Here is a 17,844-nt window from a genome sequence, read left to right as displayed (position 1 = left end):
TTTGTTTTTGGAAGAACAAAAGCTAAAATTAATTTTATTCATTCAGGGTTCATTAATAGTCCATTTTGCCCTAGCTGGTTTTTCTCAGTGGTAAGAGCTTTGGCCCGTGGACTAAAAGGTCCTGGGTTCAATTCTGGTTAAGGGTATTTACCTCGGTTGCAGATTCAATCCCCGGCCCCTGTCAGGGCTTGTGCGGGAGGCAACCAATACATGTCTCTCACATCAATGTTTCTCTCTCTCTGTATCCCCTCCTCCCTTCCACTTCTCTAAAAATCAATTAAAAAATATCCTCAGGTGAGGATTAACAAAATCAAAACACAAAGCTATTTCAAGCTTCCATAACATCAAGCAACACCTCGCCTTTGTCTCCATCAGATCCACTTCATGGACATGTGACTCATGTAGTCACAGGGTCCTGAGCTTAGAAGAGCCCGATGCTTGGTTTAGTGCTCTGCTCTCACCATCTTGAAATTATCAGTTTTTGAACAAGGGGCCCCACCTTTTTATTTGTAGTACTGCTCCCCAAGCAAGTTATGTAGCTGGTTTTGGTCCTCGTTGCAATTTTATGTTTGTTTGCGTGACAGTTTGATTAATGACTTTATCCCTGACTATACTGTGGGCTCTAGAAGGGGCTGTGTTTGTTTTTTATATTTTTACTAGAGGCCGATGCACGAAATTCGTGCAAGAGTAGGCCTTCCTTCCCCAGGCTGCCGGCACCGGCTTCCCTCTGGACCCGGGCTTCCCTCGCAGCCCTGGCTTCATCTGGAAGGACTCCTGGTCTAATTAGCATATTGTGCTTTTATTATTATACATTCCTATCACCTATCACAGTTCCTAGCACATAGTTGATGCCCAATAAGTAATTGTTGAATGAATGAGTGAGAAAGATATTTTCAGGATATCAGAGTTTGGTTAGGGGGATAGTGTGTCGTTCACACTACTCCATTTCCTCAAGGACAGAAACAGTGATTCTTCTCCGTTTCCACGGTGTCCATCCAGCCCAGGGCCAGGCAGGAAGGCAAGGGAGGTTGGGGCAGGTGACATTTGAACTAGACCCTGAAGGAAGGAGAAAAAAAGATTGATAGAGACAGAGGTGTGTTTTTGGGCATTCCTGAAGGAGTAGCAAAAGCAATGGCATATGTGTGTAATTTAGGAGACAGGCTCCAATGTCTTTGTGTCTCCATCTGTTAGGAGAGGGTATGGAGGTGTGTGTGTGTGGGGACATATTATGAATTATTAATTCAAGGATTAGATCCTAGAAGTTCTTCATCTGCCCAGGAGTCAACTGCTTTCATGTCCTTTTTTTGTTGTTAATCCTCACCAGAGAATATTTTTTCCATTGATTTTTAGAGAGAGTGGAAGGGAGGGGGAGAGACAGAGTGAGAGAAACACAAAGATTGGTTGCCTCCCAAACACGCCCTGACCAGAGGGCCAGGGCCTGCAACCGAGGTCCGTGCCCTTGACTGGAAATGAGCCCACGACCCTTTAGTCCGTGGGCTGACACCATCCCCTGAGCCAAACCAGCTAGGGCATGCCTTTTTTTAATCCGTTCATTTAGCAAGCATACACTGAGTTCCTGCAGTGTACCAGGCCCTGTTCTAGGTACCTGACCCTGTTCTATGTGCCAGCTCTCGGCCCAGTTCAGGGGTCAGGGAAGATCATGAACCCCGGGGCTGGGGGACCATAGCAAAGATACCTCACCTTCCTGTGGAGTTAGGGGCAGACAATGGGAGAGAACCAAAGGAAGTAAGAGATGGCCAGCCAGGCCAGACCATGAGGGGTATTGTAAGCCACACTGAGAGTTTTTGTGTTAAAATATTTATTTATTAAATTGATTGGGGTGGCATTGGTCAATATGAGCATATAGGTTTCAGGCGTGGGTTTCTATGTTACAAGTTCACCCCCCAAATGTTGAGGGTTTAAATTTGATCCTTAATAACGGGATGGCATTGAGACGTTTGAAGCACCCATTAGGCAACTAATGTGTCAGGTTCTGTGCTGGGCAATTTCACATGCCCTAATTTATTTAGTCCTATTGCTAATCCTCTGACCCTGAATGAATATCCTCATTCCCATTGCACAGATGAGAAAACTATAGTCAGATTCATATTTCAGAAAGATCACTCTGATTCTACTAGAGCAGTGGTTCTCAACCTTCCTAATGCCTCGACCCTTTAATACAGTTCTTCACATTGTGGTGACCCCCAACCATAAAATTATTTTCATTGCTACTTCATAACTGCAATTTTGCTACTGTTATGAATCGTAATGTAAATATCTGTGTTTTCTGATGGTCTTAGGCTCTACAGCAGCGGTTCTCAACCTGTCGCGACCCACAGGTTGAGAACCGCTAGCAGGGTCGCCTAAGACCATCGGAAAACACAGATATTTACATTACGATTCATAACAGTAGCAAAATTGCAGTTATGAAGTAGCAATGAAAATAATTTTATGGTTGGGGGTCACCACAATGTGAAGAACTGTATTAAAGGGTTGCGGCATTAGGAAGGTTGAGACAGGTGGGAAGCTGGGAGACCCATTCGTATGTCAGTAAATGGACTAAGCCAGGAGCTGCAGGGATGGAGAGAAGGGATCAGAGGAGGAATGGACAAGATTTGGTGACTGATTGGACAAGGGGCTAAGGGTTGCTGTCCAGATGATGCCCGGGACTCTGTCTCAGGTGCCTGGGGTGGGGGACATCCCTGAGATGAGGAACAATGAGACAGGAGGTTTGGAATTCAGATACCAAATTCCATTTTGGATGTCCTAATCAAAACCTGTTTTTGGCCCTAACCAGTTTGGCTCAGTGGATAGAGCGTCAGTCTGCGGACTCAAGGGTCCCAGGTTCAATTTCGGTCAAGGGCATGTACCTTGGTTGGGAGTGTGCAGGAGGCAGCTGATGGATGTTTCTCTCTCATCGATGTTTCTAACTCTCTATCCCTCTCCCTTCCTCTCTGTAAAAAATCAATAAAATATATTTTAAAAAAACAAACAAAAAAAACCCCTCTTTTTGTCCCAAAACAGGAAGCAAAGAAAAAACCACACCAGCAAACTCCATGAGTTGGCATTGCTGCTACCTCTGGCCTCAAAGACCAGTAGCAAGAAGCTTACTAAGGTATGTGGACCGAAGGAGTGAAGGTGGATGTGGGAGGTAGATTTTAAAAGGTCAGTAAGCTGGTTAACATCCCTTGTCCTGAGAAACCTACTAGTAGACAGATTCTTTCAGTGACAGCACTGAGATGGGACTGGGAATTCCTGGGAGTCTTTGAGCACATGACTGCAAGATTCTTTCTCACAAAGGAGGCAGGAGGAGCTGGGAGAGGAAAATAGGCAAGGAGCCAGGTAGAGGTCATTGCTTTGGGAGTCAACCAGCCATGGGTTTGAGCCCTCCAGCTCCATAACTGCAGAACCCTGGGCAGGTCACTCAGGTTATCAGCCTCTCGCGCTTTGTGTTTCTCAGCTGTAAAACGAATAAAGATAACGCCTCCTACCCAGAGATATTGTGAAGCCAAAATGACGTAATAGCCATGACAGGCCCTGAATAAATGTCGGTTCCCTCCCTGTTTTGTGACCCGTGGGTATCATCTCCACCCAGCAGAAACGGACGAAGCTTCTCTGCGTGTCCCCATTGGCTATTCAATAAATGTAGATGGTGCTGAGCTAACACCTCACTCCCAGTGGGAACAACTTACTGGGAGAGCCGGAGATCCTGAAGGCTTGGTGTGATGTTTTCTTGCTATAGTTCCTCTCATTCAGTCATTTATTTATTCATTCATCAGCCATTTTATGGGAAGATTATTGGATGTCAGAGCTTTTATGATTATGACAAGGGGAGGGAAAGAAATTTGAGACCCAGTCCTCATCCTCTGGGAACTCAGAATTTGGCAGGAAGATAAAGGTTTGAACACAGGAGTAACTGGTCCCAGCTAGAGCGTGCTACTTGCCTCCAGAGAGGGTCAGAGGAGCAGGTGTTTTGGAAAGCTTTGCCAGACCCCAACCCCAAGCTTCTCCCTGCCTGCCACATTCCATCAGTCCCCAGTCATGTTGATTCTCCCCCTAAATATCTCTCAGTCATGGGTGCTTATTTTATTTTATTATTATTTTTGTTGTTAATCTTCACCCAAGGATATTTTTTCATTGATCTTTTAGAGAGAGTGGAAGAGAGAGGGAAAGACAGAGAGAAATAACTATGTGAGAGAAACACATAGACTGGTTGCCTCCTGCATGTGCCCTGACCAGGGCCTGGGCCAGGGAGGAGCCTGCAATCCAGGTACGTGCCCTTGACCGGAATCGAACCTGGGACCCTTTGGTCCACAGGCCGACGCTCTATCCACTGAGCCAAGACAACGAGGGCCTTATATTAGTTTCTTGTTGCTACTGTAACAGATTACCACAAATTTACTGGTTTAAACCAACACAAGTTTATTCTCCTATAGTTCTGGAGGTCAGAAATCCAAAATTAGTCTCACTGGTCTAAAGTCAGGATGTCAGCAGACTTGGTTCTTCTTGGAGGCTCCAGGGAAGAATGTGTTTTCTTTCCTTTGCCAGCTTCTAGAGGTCACCTATGTTTCTTGGCTCACAGCCCCTTCAGAGCCAGAAGAGTAGCATTTTCAAATCTCGTCTTCTCTCTCTCTGCTTCCGTTGTCATTTCACCTTCTCTGCCTTTGACCTTCCTGCCTCCAGCTTATAAGAAACCCTTGTGATTACAGTGGGCCATTGAGATAATCCAGAATAACCTCCCCATCTGAAGGTCCTAATTCAGTCACATCCAGCACATCTGCCAAATCCCCTTTGTCATATAAGGCAACATAATCACAGGTTCTGGGGACGAGGTCATGGATGTTTTGGGGAAAGGCATTACACAGACCACCACAGTGCTCAAAAATACTGGAGGGGCCTTGTCCTCTGTCGTCAATCATTGGAGTATTTGGTACACAGATGCTGTCCTGAGCTCTTGGCAGGAAGGGCAGAGATGTCTGGGACACGGTCCCTGCTCTGGAGGAATGACCTTGTAGTCAGGGGACAGGCCTAATTTTATCACTGACCAGATGGCCACATCTCCTCGTGGAATTCTCCCCAGGCCTCAGCCTACTTTCTTTACCATTGATTTTCTACATCTTCATCCTTCCTTAAGTTCAGTCCTGGGACCCTGCTCCACATACAACCTGAGTTCCTGTCAGTCCCCAACTTCCCGCTGACCAGTCTGCTTAAAGCACATCACAGTTCATCAGTCTGCTGCTCAGCGAACTAATGGGGGCCATAATGTGTGGCCTCTCCTGCATTTGAGACGGGCCTGCAACTTAGATCTGTGACATCCTAACTCACCATTCTGGCTGATTAAGCGCCCCTGCCCTGTATGATGCTGTAGCTTCTTCTTCTGGCCACCAAAGCCTTCAGCATATTGCTGATGGTTTTCGTGTCTCTGACCCCCTTTACATGAAGAGTTCTGAGATGGCAAGGACCATAACAGATAAATCTCTATCCCCAGTGCCCCACAGGGCCTAGCATAGAGCAGATAATAACAATTGAACAATTGATTCCAATGGACTGAGAGTTCTAGGTGTCAGACCCTGAATGCCAAATGTTTTATGTACATTTTCTTATTTAATCCTCCCCACAAGGCTTTTTTGAGATGCATATGTTTATGCTCATTTTTTGGTTTGAGGAAACTGAAGCACAGAGTGGTCATATTGCACAGAGGAACACAGCCAGCTTACAGTGAGAGAGAGGCAGATGTGTCTCTTTCCAAAGGCCCACATCCTCAACCACTCTGTCATTCAGTGCTCAATAGACGTTTGTTGAATGAATGAATGAATGAATTTCATCTGTTGAGGAGGTTGCAGGGCCTGTCCATCTCACTCTCAGAAGATCTCTGGTATTTGAACTTTTGGTGCAGTTTCCAAGCTAAGAAATTTCAATTGCTGAGCCTCTGACCTGAAATCAGAGATGAGGTCCAATACCCTCCTGCACAAAACCTTTATACTAGTAATAATAAGTAACATTTTATATTACTTTAGTTTACAAAGACTTCAGCTGAATGAGTGCCTACCACGTGCCAAGCCTGGTGTTGGAGATACTAAGCTAAAAACAGAGTATCTGCTCTGGAAAAAACCCTGGTCTAGTTATAAAAAGTTAGAAAAGGTTCTCATTTAATCCCCTGAGAACTTACTGATGGTGCTCTCATTGTCATCAACTAAGCATTTATTAGGCAACTAACGTATCAGGCTCTGTGCTGGGCGATTTCACACACACTAATTTATTTACTCCTAATGATAATCCTCTGAGCCTGAATGAGCATCTCATCCCCATTGCACAGATGAGGAAACTGAGGCTCAAAGAAGTAAAACAACTGCTCCCAGTACACAGCCAGGAAGTGGCAGATTGGAGCCAGGCCCTTCCAAACTAATAGTCCCTTACTTGTGTCACATGTATTCCTTAGTTGGATCATAGCTTCCTTTCGTGGGTCAGGTTAAATAATTTCAGTGACTGTATCATATTTTATGGAACGGTTTCACATAAGTCCCCTCTAGACACCATGTTTGGGTTTGGAAGATTATTACTAATGGCTTTATTGTTATTCTAGGGATCCAGTGCGATCCAAAAAATACTTATTGATGTTCTCCCTCATGTCTTGACCAGGCTAACTCCTTTCATTCTTCAGGTCTCAATTTAAATGCTGCTGCTTCCAAGGGGACTTTCTGGACATCTAAGTTTAATTGCAGAATCCCTTGTTATACTCTTTTATTCATAACTAGAGGCCCAGTGCACGAATTTGTGCACAGGTGGGGTCCCTCGGCCTGGCCAGCAATGAGGGCCGATTGGGGCCCTTCTTGTCCAGTCCTTATCAGGGCCGATCAAAGCCGGCCTGGGGGAGGGACCGCAGGAAGTTGGCTGGCTGCAGGAGGTTGGCTGTGGGAGTATACTGACCACCAGGGGGCAGTTCCTGCATTGGGCGCCTGCCTCCTGGTGGTTACTGCACATCACAGCAACCGGTCGACCTGTTGTTCGGTCAACTGGCCGTAATGGTTGCTTAGGCTTTTATATATATATATATATAGACTAGAGGCCCAGTGCACGAAATTCATGCACGGGGGGGGGGGGTCCCCCTCAGCCCAGCCTGCACCCTCTCCAATCTGGGATCCCTCTCACAATCCGGGACCACTGGCTCCTAACTGCTCACCTGTCTGCCTGCCTGATAGCCCCCAACTGCCCCCCCCGTGGGCCTGGTCGCCCCTCGCAGCCTGCTGTTCAGTCGTTTGGTCACCCCTCACTCACCCCCCTGCCACCTGGTCACCCCACACAGCCTGCTACTCAGTCGTTTGGTCACCCCTCACTAACCCCCCTGCTGGCCTGGTTGCCCCACGCAGCCTGTTCGGTCGTCCATTCGGTTGCAATGGTCACTTAGGCTTTTATATACATAGATGCTTAATGATAATTTTGTATGATTTATGAGTTTATTAATGTCTGCTGCCCTCACTATATGATAAGTTCCATGAAGGCAAACAGAAGTATGTCTAGGTCATCCTTACATACTTGGCCCTTAGTGGGGAGTAGTCTTTTTTTGTTTGTTTTGTTAATCCTCACCCAAGGATATTTTTCCACTGATTTTTAGGGACAGTGGAAGAGAGAGGGAAAGACAGAGAGAAACATCGATGTGAGAGAAATACATCAATTGGTTGCCTCCTGCAGGTGCCCCACCAGGGTAGGAGTGTGCAACCAAGGTAAGTGCCCTTGACCGGAATTGAACCCAGTACCATTTGGTCCACAGGCTGACGCTCTATCCACTGAGCCAAGTCGGCTAGGGCAGGAGTAGCTCCAATACCAATACCAATACCAATCAATACCAATACCAATACCAATACCAATACCAATACCAATCAGTGTTTGGTGGCTGGACGGGTGATGCCTGGTGGGCAGGAGTCTTCGCGCTTGGTGCTGTGGGGGAGATTCACTACTTTAGCAGTCGTTGGCTAAGCCACCTCTTGATTCTGTGTGTTTGAGATATAGAAATCAACTAGTTACAGTCTCTAACCTCAGCTAATCCAAGGTCAGTGGAAGGGAATGATGTGTAAACAGATAATTATAAAACAGTGTGGCAAGTGCCTTGGTGGAATCAGGCCCAGGGTGTTATAAGAGTGCCTAGGAGGGACATCTGACCCCATCTGGGCGAGAGGGGTCGGGAAGGAGGGAAAGCTTCTGGAAGCTCGAAGGAGGAGATGCCAGGAGAGGGAGTATGTGGGAAGAAGAGGAAGGCTTTGCAGAAAGACAATACAGCATGTGCAAAGGGCCAGGGGTGGGAAGCTGAACAGTGTGCCGAAAAACTGGACCTGGGTTTAGATCCCAGCTTGGCCATGTCCTCTCTATAACCTTAGCAAATGCCATTACACTCTGAGCCTCAGTTTCCTTACTTGTAACGCTACCTTGCTGGGCCACAATGAGAACTAAAGAGCAAAATAGGAACATGTCTGTCAATGGAGGAATTGTTGGGGTGGGGATTGGGGTCCTGGAGCCTTTCTGCCTCTGGTGTCTGGCAGCCTCTCGTTGTCTCGGGCCCCCACTCTTGTGCATAACCCTGTCTTTCTTTTGTGGGCAGAAGGAGATTCTGCAGCACATCCTGTACTACATTCAGTACCTCCAGAGAAACATCGATGTGGCCAAGGCCTTGCTCAAATTCCACACCGCCAATGGGGAAGGTGGAGCTGGGGGTAAGTCTGTTTCCCAGGGCCTGTTACATAAGTATTGTCCTGTTGTCAGGGACCTTGAGTGACTTCAACCATTCCAGGCCCTCCAGGATCACACAGCCTCGCATGGGGGCAAAGTCAGAGGAGGGTGTCTGGGAAGACTGTGGGGGGAGGGGTCTTGGAGCTGGGCCTTTGAGGACAGTAGAAGGGGGAGCCCTGCCAAGTAGAAGAAACAATCTGAGCAAGCGTGCAGGCATGAGGAGACACGTGTGGAATGTTTGGGGACAGCCAAGCAGATGGGTGTGGTTGGAGGGGCCACGCAGCATCGAAAGGACAAGTGCAGGCTCTTGAGCCAGATCCTGACTCAGATACACGTCGTTTCCATAACCTCTCTGTGCTTCTGTTTCCTCATCTGCAAAACGGGACTAAGACTAGTACTTCCCTCCTGTGTTTGTCGTGAAGATTAAATGAGTTAATACAAGGAGAGAGTATTGTAGCACAATGCCTAGAACACGCCAGTCATCCAGTACTGTATGTGCTGGGTGCTATCATTACTGGTGTAAAACATACACAGGCAAGAAGGGTAGGAAAGAGGAAGAGACAAGATCCTGAAGGGCTTCGAGCACCCGCCTGAGGAGGGAGATGAAGATGAGACTTACTGAAGGACTTTCAGCCAGGGCAAGCCATGATCAGGTTTTTGCAGGGGGTTTTGTTGTGTTTTTTTTTTTTTAATGTTCTCTGTGAAGATCTTTGACATGTTTTAAATATATTTGTATTGATTTCAGAGAGGAAGGGAGAGGAAGAGAGATAGAAACATTCATGATGGGAGAGAATCATTGATCGGCTGCCTCCTGCATGCCCCCTACTGGGGATCAAGCCCAAAACCTGGGCATGTATCCTGACCGGGAATCGAACCAGTGACCTCTTGGTTCCTGGGTTGATGCTCAACCGCTGAGCCACACTCGGCTGGGCTGCATGGTTTTTTTAGAAAGGGGTCCCTAACATCTAGTGTGGAGGATTGGTTATTAAGTGAGAAACTGGAGTCAGGGAGATCAGTGAACATACTTTCAGGAGTGGTCCAGTCAGGAGACAATGCAGCCCCGTCTGGCACGATAGCTGAGTGTAGACAGAAGAGGGTACATCTGGGAGATGTTAATGAGGAAGAATCGAGAGGCCTGAGGGAGACCTGGTGACCCAGGATGGGTGGTGGAACCCTCGCTGTCTTGAGGAAGGTAGGAGGAGGAATTGGTTTGGGGTGAGGAAAATGGGGGCGAATTTGGGAAGCACTGAATCTGTCTTCCCTCTCTGCCAAGGCCCAGAATGGCCTGGGGAAGCCCCAGTGTTCACCCTGCACCTTTGGTGCCTGACTGTGCAACCTCAGACAAGTCTGATCTCCTCCCATGGACTGTGGTGGACCACCCCGCACCCTGCCCGCATTGGGAAGCATTGTCTGGCAGGGAGGATTTGGAAGGGCATGACCTCTCTCCTTCTTTGTCCTGTGCAGGGCTGGGCCGGAACTCCACTGTGGGCTCAGCAAGGCAGAGACACGTCACCCCATCCAGCTGCCCACACTCTTGTCAGTCCTGCCTTGGGGGAGCCTGTCGGAAACCTAGGAAGAAGAAGCTGACCCGAGCATCAGGTACAAGCTGTCAGTGGAGGCAGACAGGAAGTTGGGGTCAGATGGAAGTGGGGTTCCTTGTCCAGGGTCATCATAACCCTCAGAGGCCCAGTCAGCAATCCTGAGCCCCTAACGAGGCTTCAGAGTCGGACACGCCTGGGTTCAATTTCTGGCTCCTCCTCTTACTAGCTCTGAGACTGGGGGTGCACTGTCCTCTGAGCCTCATCCTCCTCATCTGGAAATTGCAGTGCCTGCCACGGGGAGGTCTTGAGGATTAGGAGCCTGAAAACGTACCACTCAAGCAATGCCAGTTCCCAGCGAAGGGAAGCTACTGCCAGCATTTATTGTCTTTATGGCCAGAAACCCATCCCCGGCCAGAGAATCAGGGAGCATGGACTCAGGGAGGAAAGACCTAAGAGTGAAAGACCAGTGTCCTGGGTCCAGCCTCAGCCTTGCTGTGACTCACTACATGTCCTCTCCCTTTTGCGGGCCTCAGTTTTCATGTCTTTAAAATGGGAGTTGGGCCTAGTCAGTGATTTCCAGCCCTGGCTGCACATCTGAATCATCCAGGTGCCTTAAAAAGTGCCTGTGCCTGTGTCTCACACCAGAAGGTCGGGTTTCAGTCGTCTGAGGTGCAAGCTGGGCTTCAGTCTTTTTTCAGAGCTGGCAAGGTGATTCCAGCCTATTAGCAAGGGAAGGGAGTGTCAGACTGTGGCCTGTAACTAAGGATCCAGGCTTATCCAGGAAGCGCTGATGAGTGACTGGGCCAGGCAAAGCCTTGAGACAGGTGGTTGGGCCCAGAGCAAAGAAGACCTCCCACCTGAGCCATCTTGTAGTGGTACTCAAGGCCCCAGCCGCATCTGATGCCATCTCTCTGCTGTCCCAGAACGCCAGACCCGGGCCCAGCATCCTTGTTGCTATCTGGCCCTGGACAAGCCCAAGAAGCAGGTGACCCCTTCCCCAGACCAGAAGGGAGGAAACGTGGAGGGGACCAGCACTCCTCCAAGATGCTGCATTGTCTTTGCCTTAAGGTGACAGAAATGGAGGACGGTCCTGGCTGACATTGCTGGATGTGGCCAAGAACAGCGTTATTGTGACATCTCAAGCTTGTCTTCCCTCACCATTAATTTAGCCAGTCATTTATACACCCCTTATTAGGCATCCGCAACATCCAGACACAGTCCTGGTTAGCTGGGACTTCAGCGTCTCTCACCTCATACAGCTATGGTCTCTTTCCCAGTTTTCTTTTCCCTTCAGGCTCTGCTGTGGGTGTAAGGGTGGGACAGAGTCAGTGCCACCCTTGTGTGAGGGCTGCGAGTGGCAGAACTCTAGGGACTCCCTGTACCAGCTTCAAAAGGCGTGATGGCTCACTCAGCAGAGAGTCAGGCGAGAATGTGGGCAAGGGAAGACATGGCCTGAGCCATTCTATCTATCCTCTATCCACCTGTTCATTCAGCCCTTACTCTCTAAGCATTGCCTCGGCCAGGCCATGTGCTGGGTGCTGGGGACAGTCCAGTGAAGGAGTCACACACTATCACTGATGGTCCAGAGTGGTCCCAACTTCTTGGGGTTGTCCAGGGAGCGCGAGGTCCCCAGAGGAGGCGCCTGGCCCACCTGGGGAGGGAGGGCTTCCCAGTTTGGCTAGTTATGTGGCTTTGGGCAAGTTTGCCTCAGTTTACTTAACGGTAAAATGGGGGTAATAATGGTACTCTTTCACAAAAGGTCAGTGACTAGTATGTAGAATACTTACAACTGTGCTGGCCATGGTAAGCACTCTGTACTTGTTTGCTATTATCATCTTCATCGTCATTATTCCACTTAAGGATTTTATCTTCCTTACACCTTCTGATAAAGGAGTGGAATTCCAGAAACCTAGTGCTGATTTGGGTGGCCCCTGAGCCTCATGCAGAGGTCCCAAAGCTTGAGGTTTTGCCTAGGATGGGGGAGGGGAGGCTGTGGCAGACCCTGGCACCTCTTCATCCCTGCATCTGTGAGTCTGGAGTTCGTCCCAGGCAGAGAAGTGATCATCCTAAATTGCCTCCTTAGGCAAAAACAATGTCCAGGATGATGGGCCTTACCCTGCCTTCGGGGCCCAGCAAGGGGCCGAGAGGACCTATTTTCTCTACAGAACACAACCCTGTCCCAGGTAAGGAAAAGCAAGGGCTCTGGGTGGCGGAGACTGAGGTGTTTGGTCTGGAATGGCTGAGGGGCAATGAGAAATGAGGTTGATTTACATCTGATGGTGTCTGTGGCATGAGCAATGCTATGGGCCTAGCTTTCCGCAGGCATCATAAGCTCGAAGGAGAGATGGGCCCCAGCTTCTCACCGGCATCCCTGTCTCCCGTCTCACCCTTCTAAGCCATCCAAACTGACCATGTTAGTTTGTGGCTTAAAGCCCTCCCTCGGAGCCCAAATATCTTCATTTGCATTTGAGAACTTCTCTGGCCTCAGCCCACCTTGCCAGCACCCTCTCCTGCCTCTCACCCATGAAACTTACCCTTAACAACTGCAAATACTCACCACTCCCCCTGGGAGCCATGCCCTTGCCCCCTCTTGGCTCTTCATACTCTGATCCCTCTTCCCAGCAAGCCTGGTCCCCTCATCTACTTGGAAAACTCTACCTCCTTCAGGCCAAGCTCAGTGCTATCCTCCCTCTGCCCTGCCCACCTGTCTGACCTCCCCAAACCCCCCATAACTGTGTGGTCAGTGCCTGATTACAGCTATCTCTCCTCACAACCCTTGAAGCTCTATGAGGGCAGCACCTCAAGCTGACTAAGCTTGCTGCCCCCAGCTCTCCCCCAGCAGCCAGCATGGAGTGATCCCTGTCTTACCTCACAGTGGGCAACACTGAGTCACCCAGGGGGGGGACAGCTCACTCAGGGGCACAGCAATTCCCAGCCGAGGGCTCCGGCTCTGCCTCTTGAATTCCACCTCTTGCAGGTACACGCTGGTGTTCTACGATTCCAGTGAGGAGATGGACAAGGAGGCCCCAGACACTGACCCTTGGCTTCCTGCCTGGACCCCAGAGGGCAGCCCTCGTGGTGACTGAAACTCTGTCTCTCTTCCTTGTAGGCTGGTGTGGGGCCTTCTTGGTGCCTTCCTTCTGAGGATTTCAGTAGAAGGGGGGAAAGTGGGAAGGTGAATAGATGTCTGCTAAGCACAGGGATGGCAAGCACACAGTCACTAGCCATTGGTTGCCATGGCAGATATTGTTAATCAAGCATCACTGTTTCTGGTGATCCCAGACACTACCTCAGAATCCTTTTTAACACAGCTCCAGGTAGCTACAATCATTCTACCAGATCTGACACATTAAGATACTGATTAGAGGCCCGATGCACAAAATTCGTGCAATAGTAGGCCTTCCTTCCCCCAGCTGCCAGCACCGGCTTCCCTCTGGCACCTGGGACCCGGGCTTCCCTTGCAGCCCCAACTTCGTCTGGAAGGTCATCCAGAAGGACGTCCGGTCTAATTAGCATATTACGCTTTTATTATTATAGATTTTTTTTTTGCCATCCCTGGTATAATGACAGGCATTGTGCCTCTTAATTTCCTCCACCAAGCATTCAAAAGTTGACAGTCATCTTTCCCCAGTGTCTGGCACCATCTCCTCAAAGCCAGCTGGGGCAGAGGGCAATCTGTGACCACACCCCAAGCTTGATGTTTCCTTTTCAGGAAGCCCACTGGCCTTGGAGCCTGCCCAGATTGACAACTGGAGTGTGATGGGCCAACCGAGCGAGATCCTAGGTCTCAGTCCTTCCCTCTTCAGCTCCCCAGGGAAACTGCTGCCAGAACAGGTCTTGGAGGATGGCAGCGAGTACCTGACCCAAGGTGAGCATGCAGGGCTGGACCTGATCCTTGGTTCATTCAGAAAACCCACGGTGATGCCCACCAAGTAAGTGTGCAGCCTTGTGCTGGGCAGTGCTGGATGCCCAGGGATGAATGCTGTCCGGGCCCTGCCTCGAAGAGCCCATAGCCTAGTGGGGGTGTGGGGAGCCCCAGGTCAGCGTGGGGAGCGAGAGGCTCCAGAAGACTACAGCAGGGACCAACTCGCTCTGCCTAGGGTAGGGGTGGCCCCGGGGAGCTGGCCTGGGAGCTAGATTTGAATATGGCGGAGGAGATCCCGAAACCTAGGGAGTGGCACAGAGTCCTGGTGCCGTGAGGGAGCCATTTTCATACCAACCTCTGGCTTCCCTCCCGGACAGCTCTCTTTGAAGAAGTTTTCTTAGATCCTGTGTCTTCACCTTCTGCCTGCGTGCTGGAAGTACCACCGAAGAAGGTAGGCATCTCTCCACCCCTCCATCCACAGGAATGGCCGTCCTGCTTTCCATGAGTCACTCACCTGCTCGATTCACTCATCCATCCCCTCAATGTTTCCAGCGACTCATCTCCTCATCCTTTGAATGATCACTGTTGGCCACCAGGCGCCCACCCTGTGCTGGTCACTTGGAATGAACTAGACAAAAGGGATGAGAGCTAAAAGGCTGTCAGGACCTGGCTGGTGTGGCTTAGTGGTTGAGCATCAGCCCACGAACCAGGAGGTTGATTTTCAATTCCTGGTCAGGACACATGCTCAGGTTGCGGGCTGGTCGCTAGGAGGGGCGTGCAAGAGGCAGCTGATCAATGATTCTCTCTCACAATTGATGTTTCTCTCTATCCCTCTCCCTTTCTCTCTCTAAAATCAATTAAAATATATATATATTTTTAAAACTGCTAGATGCCCATAAAAGACCCCACATAATATTACAACTGCTCTATGAGACCAAGGTCTCTGGACCCCATTTGACAGAAAATAGATGAGCAACCTCAGGAATCCTCAGTTGGAAAGAGCTCCCTCCCTCCCAAGCCCCCACACTGACCTCTGTCACCACTGCCTGCTCCAGGAGCTCGCTATGGAGCAGCCCCAGCCCTGGTCCCCAAACCATTCTTCCTCCAATGTGTGTGGTGGGGGGCACTGCCTCAATGAGTAGTTGAATGGGCAGTAGTAGGAAAACAGATACCCTTAGTGGAGGCTTCAGTAAGTGCCAGGCACTGTGCTAGGTGCTTCTCAGCCCTGCAAGACATGTAGTGAGCACTAGTCTGTAGATGAAATTGATGCTTGGAGAAGTTAAGACTTGCCTGGGACATCATGGCTACCATGTGAGGTGGTAAACTGATGGGATTAAGAGATATTGCCCCCAAAATAGGCAGAAGAGCTCACCCCAATAGAGTCCTTCTCTGACCCCTGTGGGAACTTGGGAACATTTGTTTGAATGTCCAGGGGGTGTTTGGATGAGGTTGTCTTGAATCTGAGACGTTTCTCATGCTCATTTCCTAGGAAAGCAGTGAGTTGGGGCATGAAGGGACACCAATGTCTGCTCACATCCCCTCCCAGGACACACCCCCTGAGGCCCCTGAAGACCTTTCTGACTCCCACAGCCTGTGCCTGTCCTCAGCGTCACTGGACCACCTCTCGCTGAGTGAGGACAGCCAGGCGTCGTCCGTCCCCAGCTCTGAGGGCCTGGACACCGACATGGACACAGAGCTGGTGTGGAGGCAGCAGGTGAGGGGGACAGCCATTGAGGTGGGTCCCGCTTCTCCTGCCAGCTCTCATCTCTCTGCCCCCACCCAGGACGCTCCGGCCAACCCTGCGGACCTGAAGTCCGCAAGCGATGAGGATGGAGACTACACATGGACCCCCACCCGGCGGGTGTCCACCGTGCCCGCAGCCAGGAGGAAGGGCAGGAGGGGCCGGGCAGACAGGGGCCCTGTGAAGCTCAAGAACAAGAAAGCCTCCTGCCCCACGCAGCCAAAGAAAAAGTGTGTCAATGGCTTCATCATGTTCTGTAGGATGAACCGGAAGCAATACATCCGGTGGGTCCTCTTTGGCTGCCCGCCTCCCAGAGCATGTTGCCCGCTGGTGGCTGACCTATTGGCCCCGTCCTCAGCCACACATTCCCCCAGAAAATTGCTTATGTAACCTGAAAAAAGACAGGGGTAGATTAGGTTCAGATGTGGGCCCAAGCGCCCACAAGATGCTGTCTGGAGTCCTTGTCCCTCTCTTGGTGCCACTCTCTTCCAAATGGGCTTCCGCCTCAGGCAGGTGGGGCCGGCTGGGCAAGGTCGGTCCTGGAAGGTCCAGGCTCATGTCCTGGCCCCCATCCTAGCAGCCTTGTGGGAGGAGAGCTCCTCATTCCTAAGGTCGCAAGAAAAAGTTCTTGGGTCCAACTTGGTAGATCAGGAGCCCAACCCAGAACCCATCATTGCCAGCCTAAAGCTGGGGGATGGGAGGCCCCCCAAGCCACAGGGGAGAAGAGCTGGTGCCCTTACGGAAGATCCAGAGCCTGATATTGGGAGCAGTGGATACAGGTGGCATCTTTCCAACAACCATTTAGTCAGCGCCCCCCTTTTTGATGTCTCAGCTCCAGGGTGTGTAATGGGGGCCTTTCAAGATATCTAACACAGGATGGAAAGAGCTGAGTCCTCAAAGGAAAAGCTGAGGCTCTGATAGGGCAAGGGTCAGGTCAGACCTGGGTCTTTGCCCAAGCAGGCCTCCCCTTACCTCCTCCCTCCTGTCCCAGAGCCTGCCCGGGCACTGCATCCACAACTGCCACCAAACAGCTGGCCCAACTCTGGCGGGAGATGACGGAGCAGGAGCGGAGACCATACAGGTGAGCGGCCGAGCGGCCTGCTGGAGCGGAGGGCCTCCCTCCACGCCTCACCCTGCGCTGGCTGTCAGAGCCTTGAGCTTCGTGAGATTGGAAACAGGCTGGGAGTTTCCCGGGGTGGGAGGTTTGGGTGTTGCAAACTTTTATGAAATATTTGGGGGTGACAGAGGTAGAAAGGTGCTCTACCTTGGAGCTTAGAAGGGCAAGTGCCTTAATTTGGGATTGGCCCCCGCTGCCCTACATTTCTTTTGCCCTCTCTGCCGCAGGGCATTCCTCAGAGCAGGAAACTGGGTCTTCCTGTCACTTGGCCTCCTCCCTCTCCCCTCCTCCCTCTCCCCTCGCTTCTGGAAACCCCCTCCTCTTCACCTCGGCGCTGCCACCTGCCTGTTTCTCAGTTGGCCCTCAGTGTACAGAAACTAACAGGAGTGTGGGGCTTCAGCAAAGAGTCCCTGTGGAGTCCTGTTATATAGACAGGGCCCAGAGGTTCGCCCACCCTGTGGGACCAGGTCTTTAAAAGCCCTGGCCTCCCTTTCAGCTCAGGCCCTGGCCACTGCAGGGCCAGAGCACTAGTGGTGAGGCAGAGCCCGAGAGGCCAGTGAGGAACCGCCTATCCCACTGCCTCTCCCCCCAGCATCAAAGCTCGAAGGTTCAGCCGCCAGCACAATCGGATTGTGAAGCAGGAAAGCTCCAGCAGCGAGGATGAGGACTGGGGGATACCCAAGCCCTTCTACCAGCTGCTGGCGGACAGGGCCCGCTGTTCCTCACAGCCCGCCTCTCAGCACAGATGAGAGGGTAACCACTTCACCTCTCCTCCCTCACCACCTCGCAGCTCCACAGCTCGTTTGAAACCTGGAGCCAATGAGGAAGAGGTTGCCCCCTCCTGGGCCTCAGCCCTGCT

The 17,844-nt window shown here is 50.7% G+C and overlaps 1 protein-coding gene across 1 annotated transcript; it reads left to right on the top strand.

The window, feature by feature from the left end:
• Positions 1-3,016: 3,016 nt before the first annotated feature.
• On the top strand, positions 3,017-17,734 carry MEIOSIN (meiosis initiator; the record flags this gene model as incomplete). Its single annotated transcript, XM_080644138.1, has 13 exons — positions 3,017-3,115; positions 8,594-8,705; positions 10,186-10,320; positions 11,186-11,330; positions 11,557-11,570; positions 12,346-12,445; positions 13,240-13,340; positions 13,975-14,130; positions 14,505-14,578; positions 15,674-15,841; positions 15,911-16,152; positions 16,860-16,949; positions 17,578-17,734. Coding segments are annotated over 13 exons (1,593 nt in total), but the record flags the coding sequence as incomplete, so codon positions are not given.
• Between the last annotated feature and the right edge of the window lie 110 nt (positions 17,735-17,844).

The sequence above is a fragment of the Plecotus auritus genome, assembly GCF_963455305.1.
Source record: "Plecotus auritus genome assembly, chromosome: 10".
NCBI lineage: Eukaryota > Metazoa > Chordata > Mammalia > Chiroptera > Vespertilionidae > Plecotus > Plecotus auritus.
This window is presented reverse-complemented; position numbering and strand designations above follow the sequence as displayed.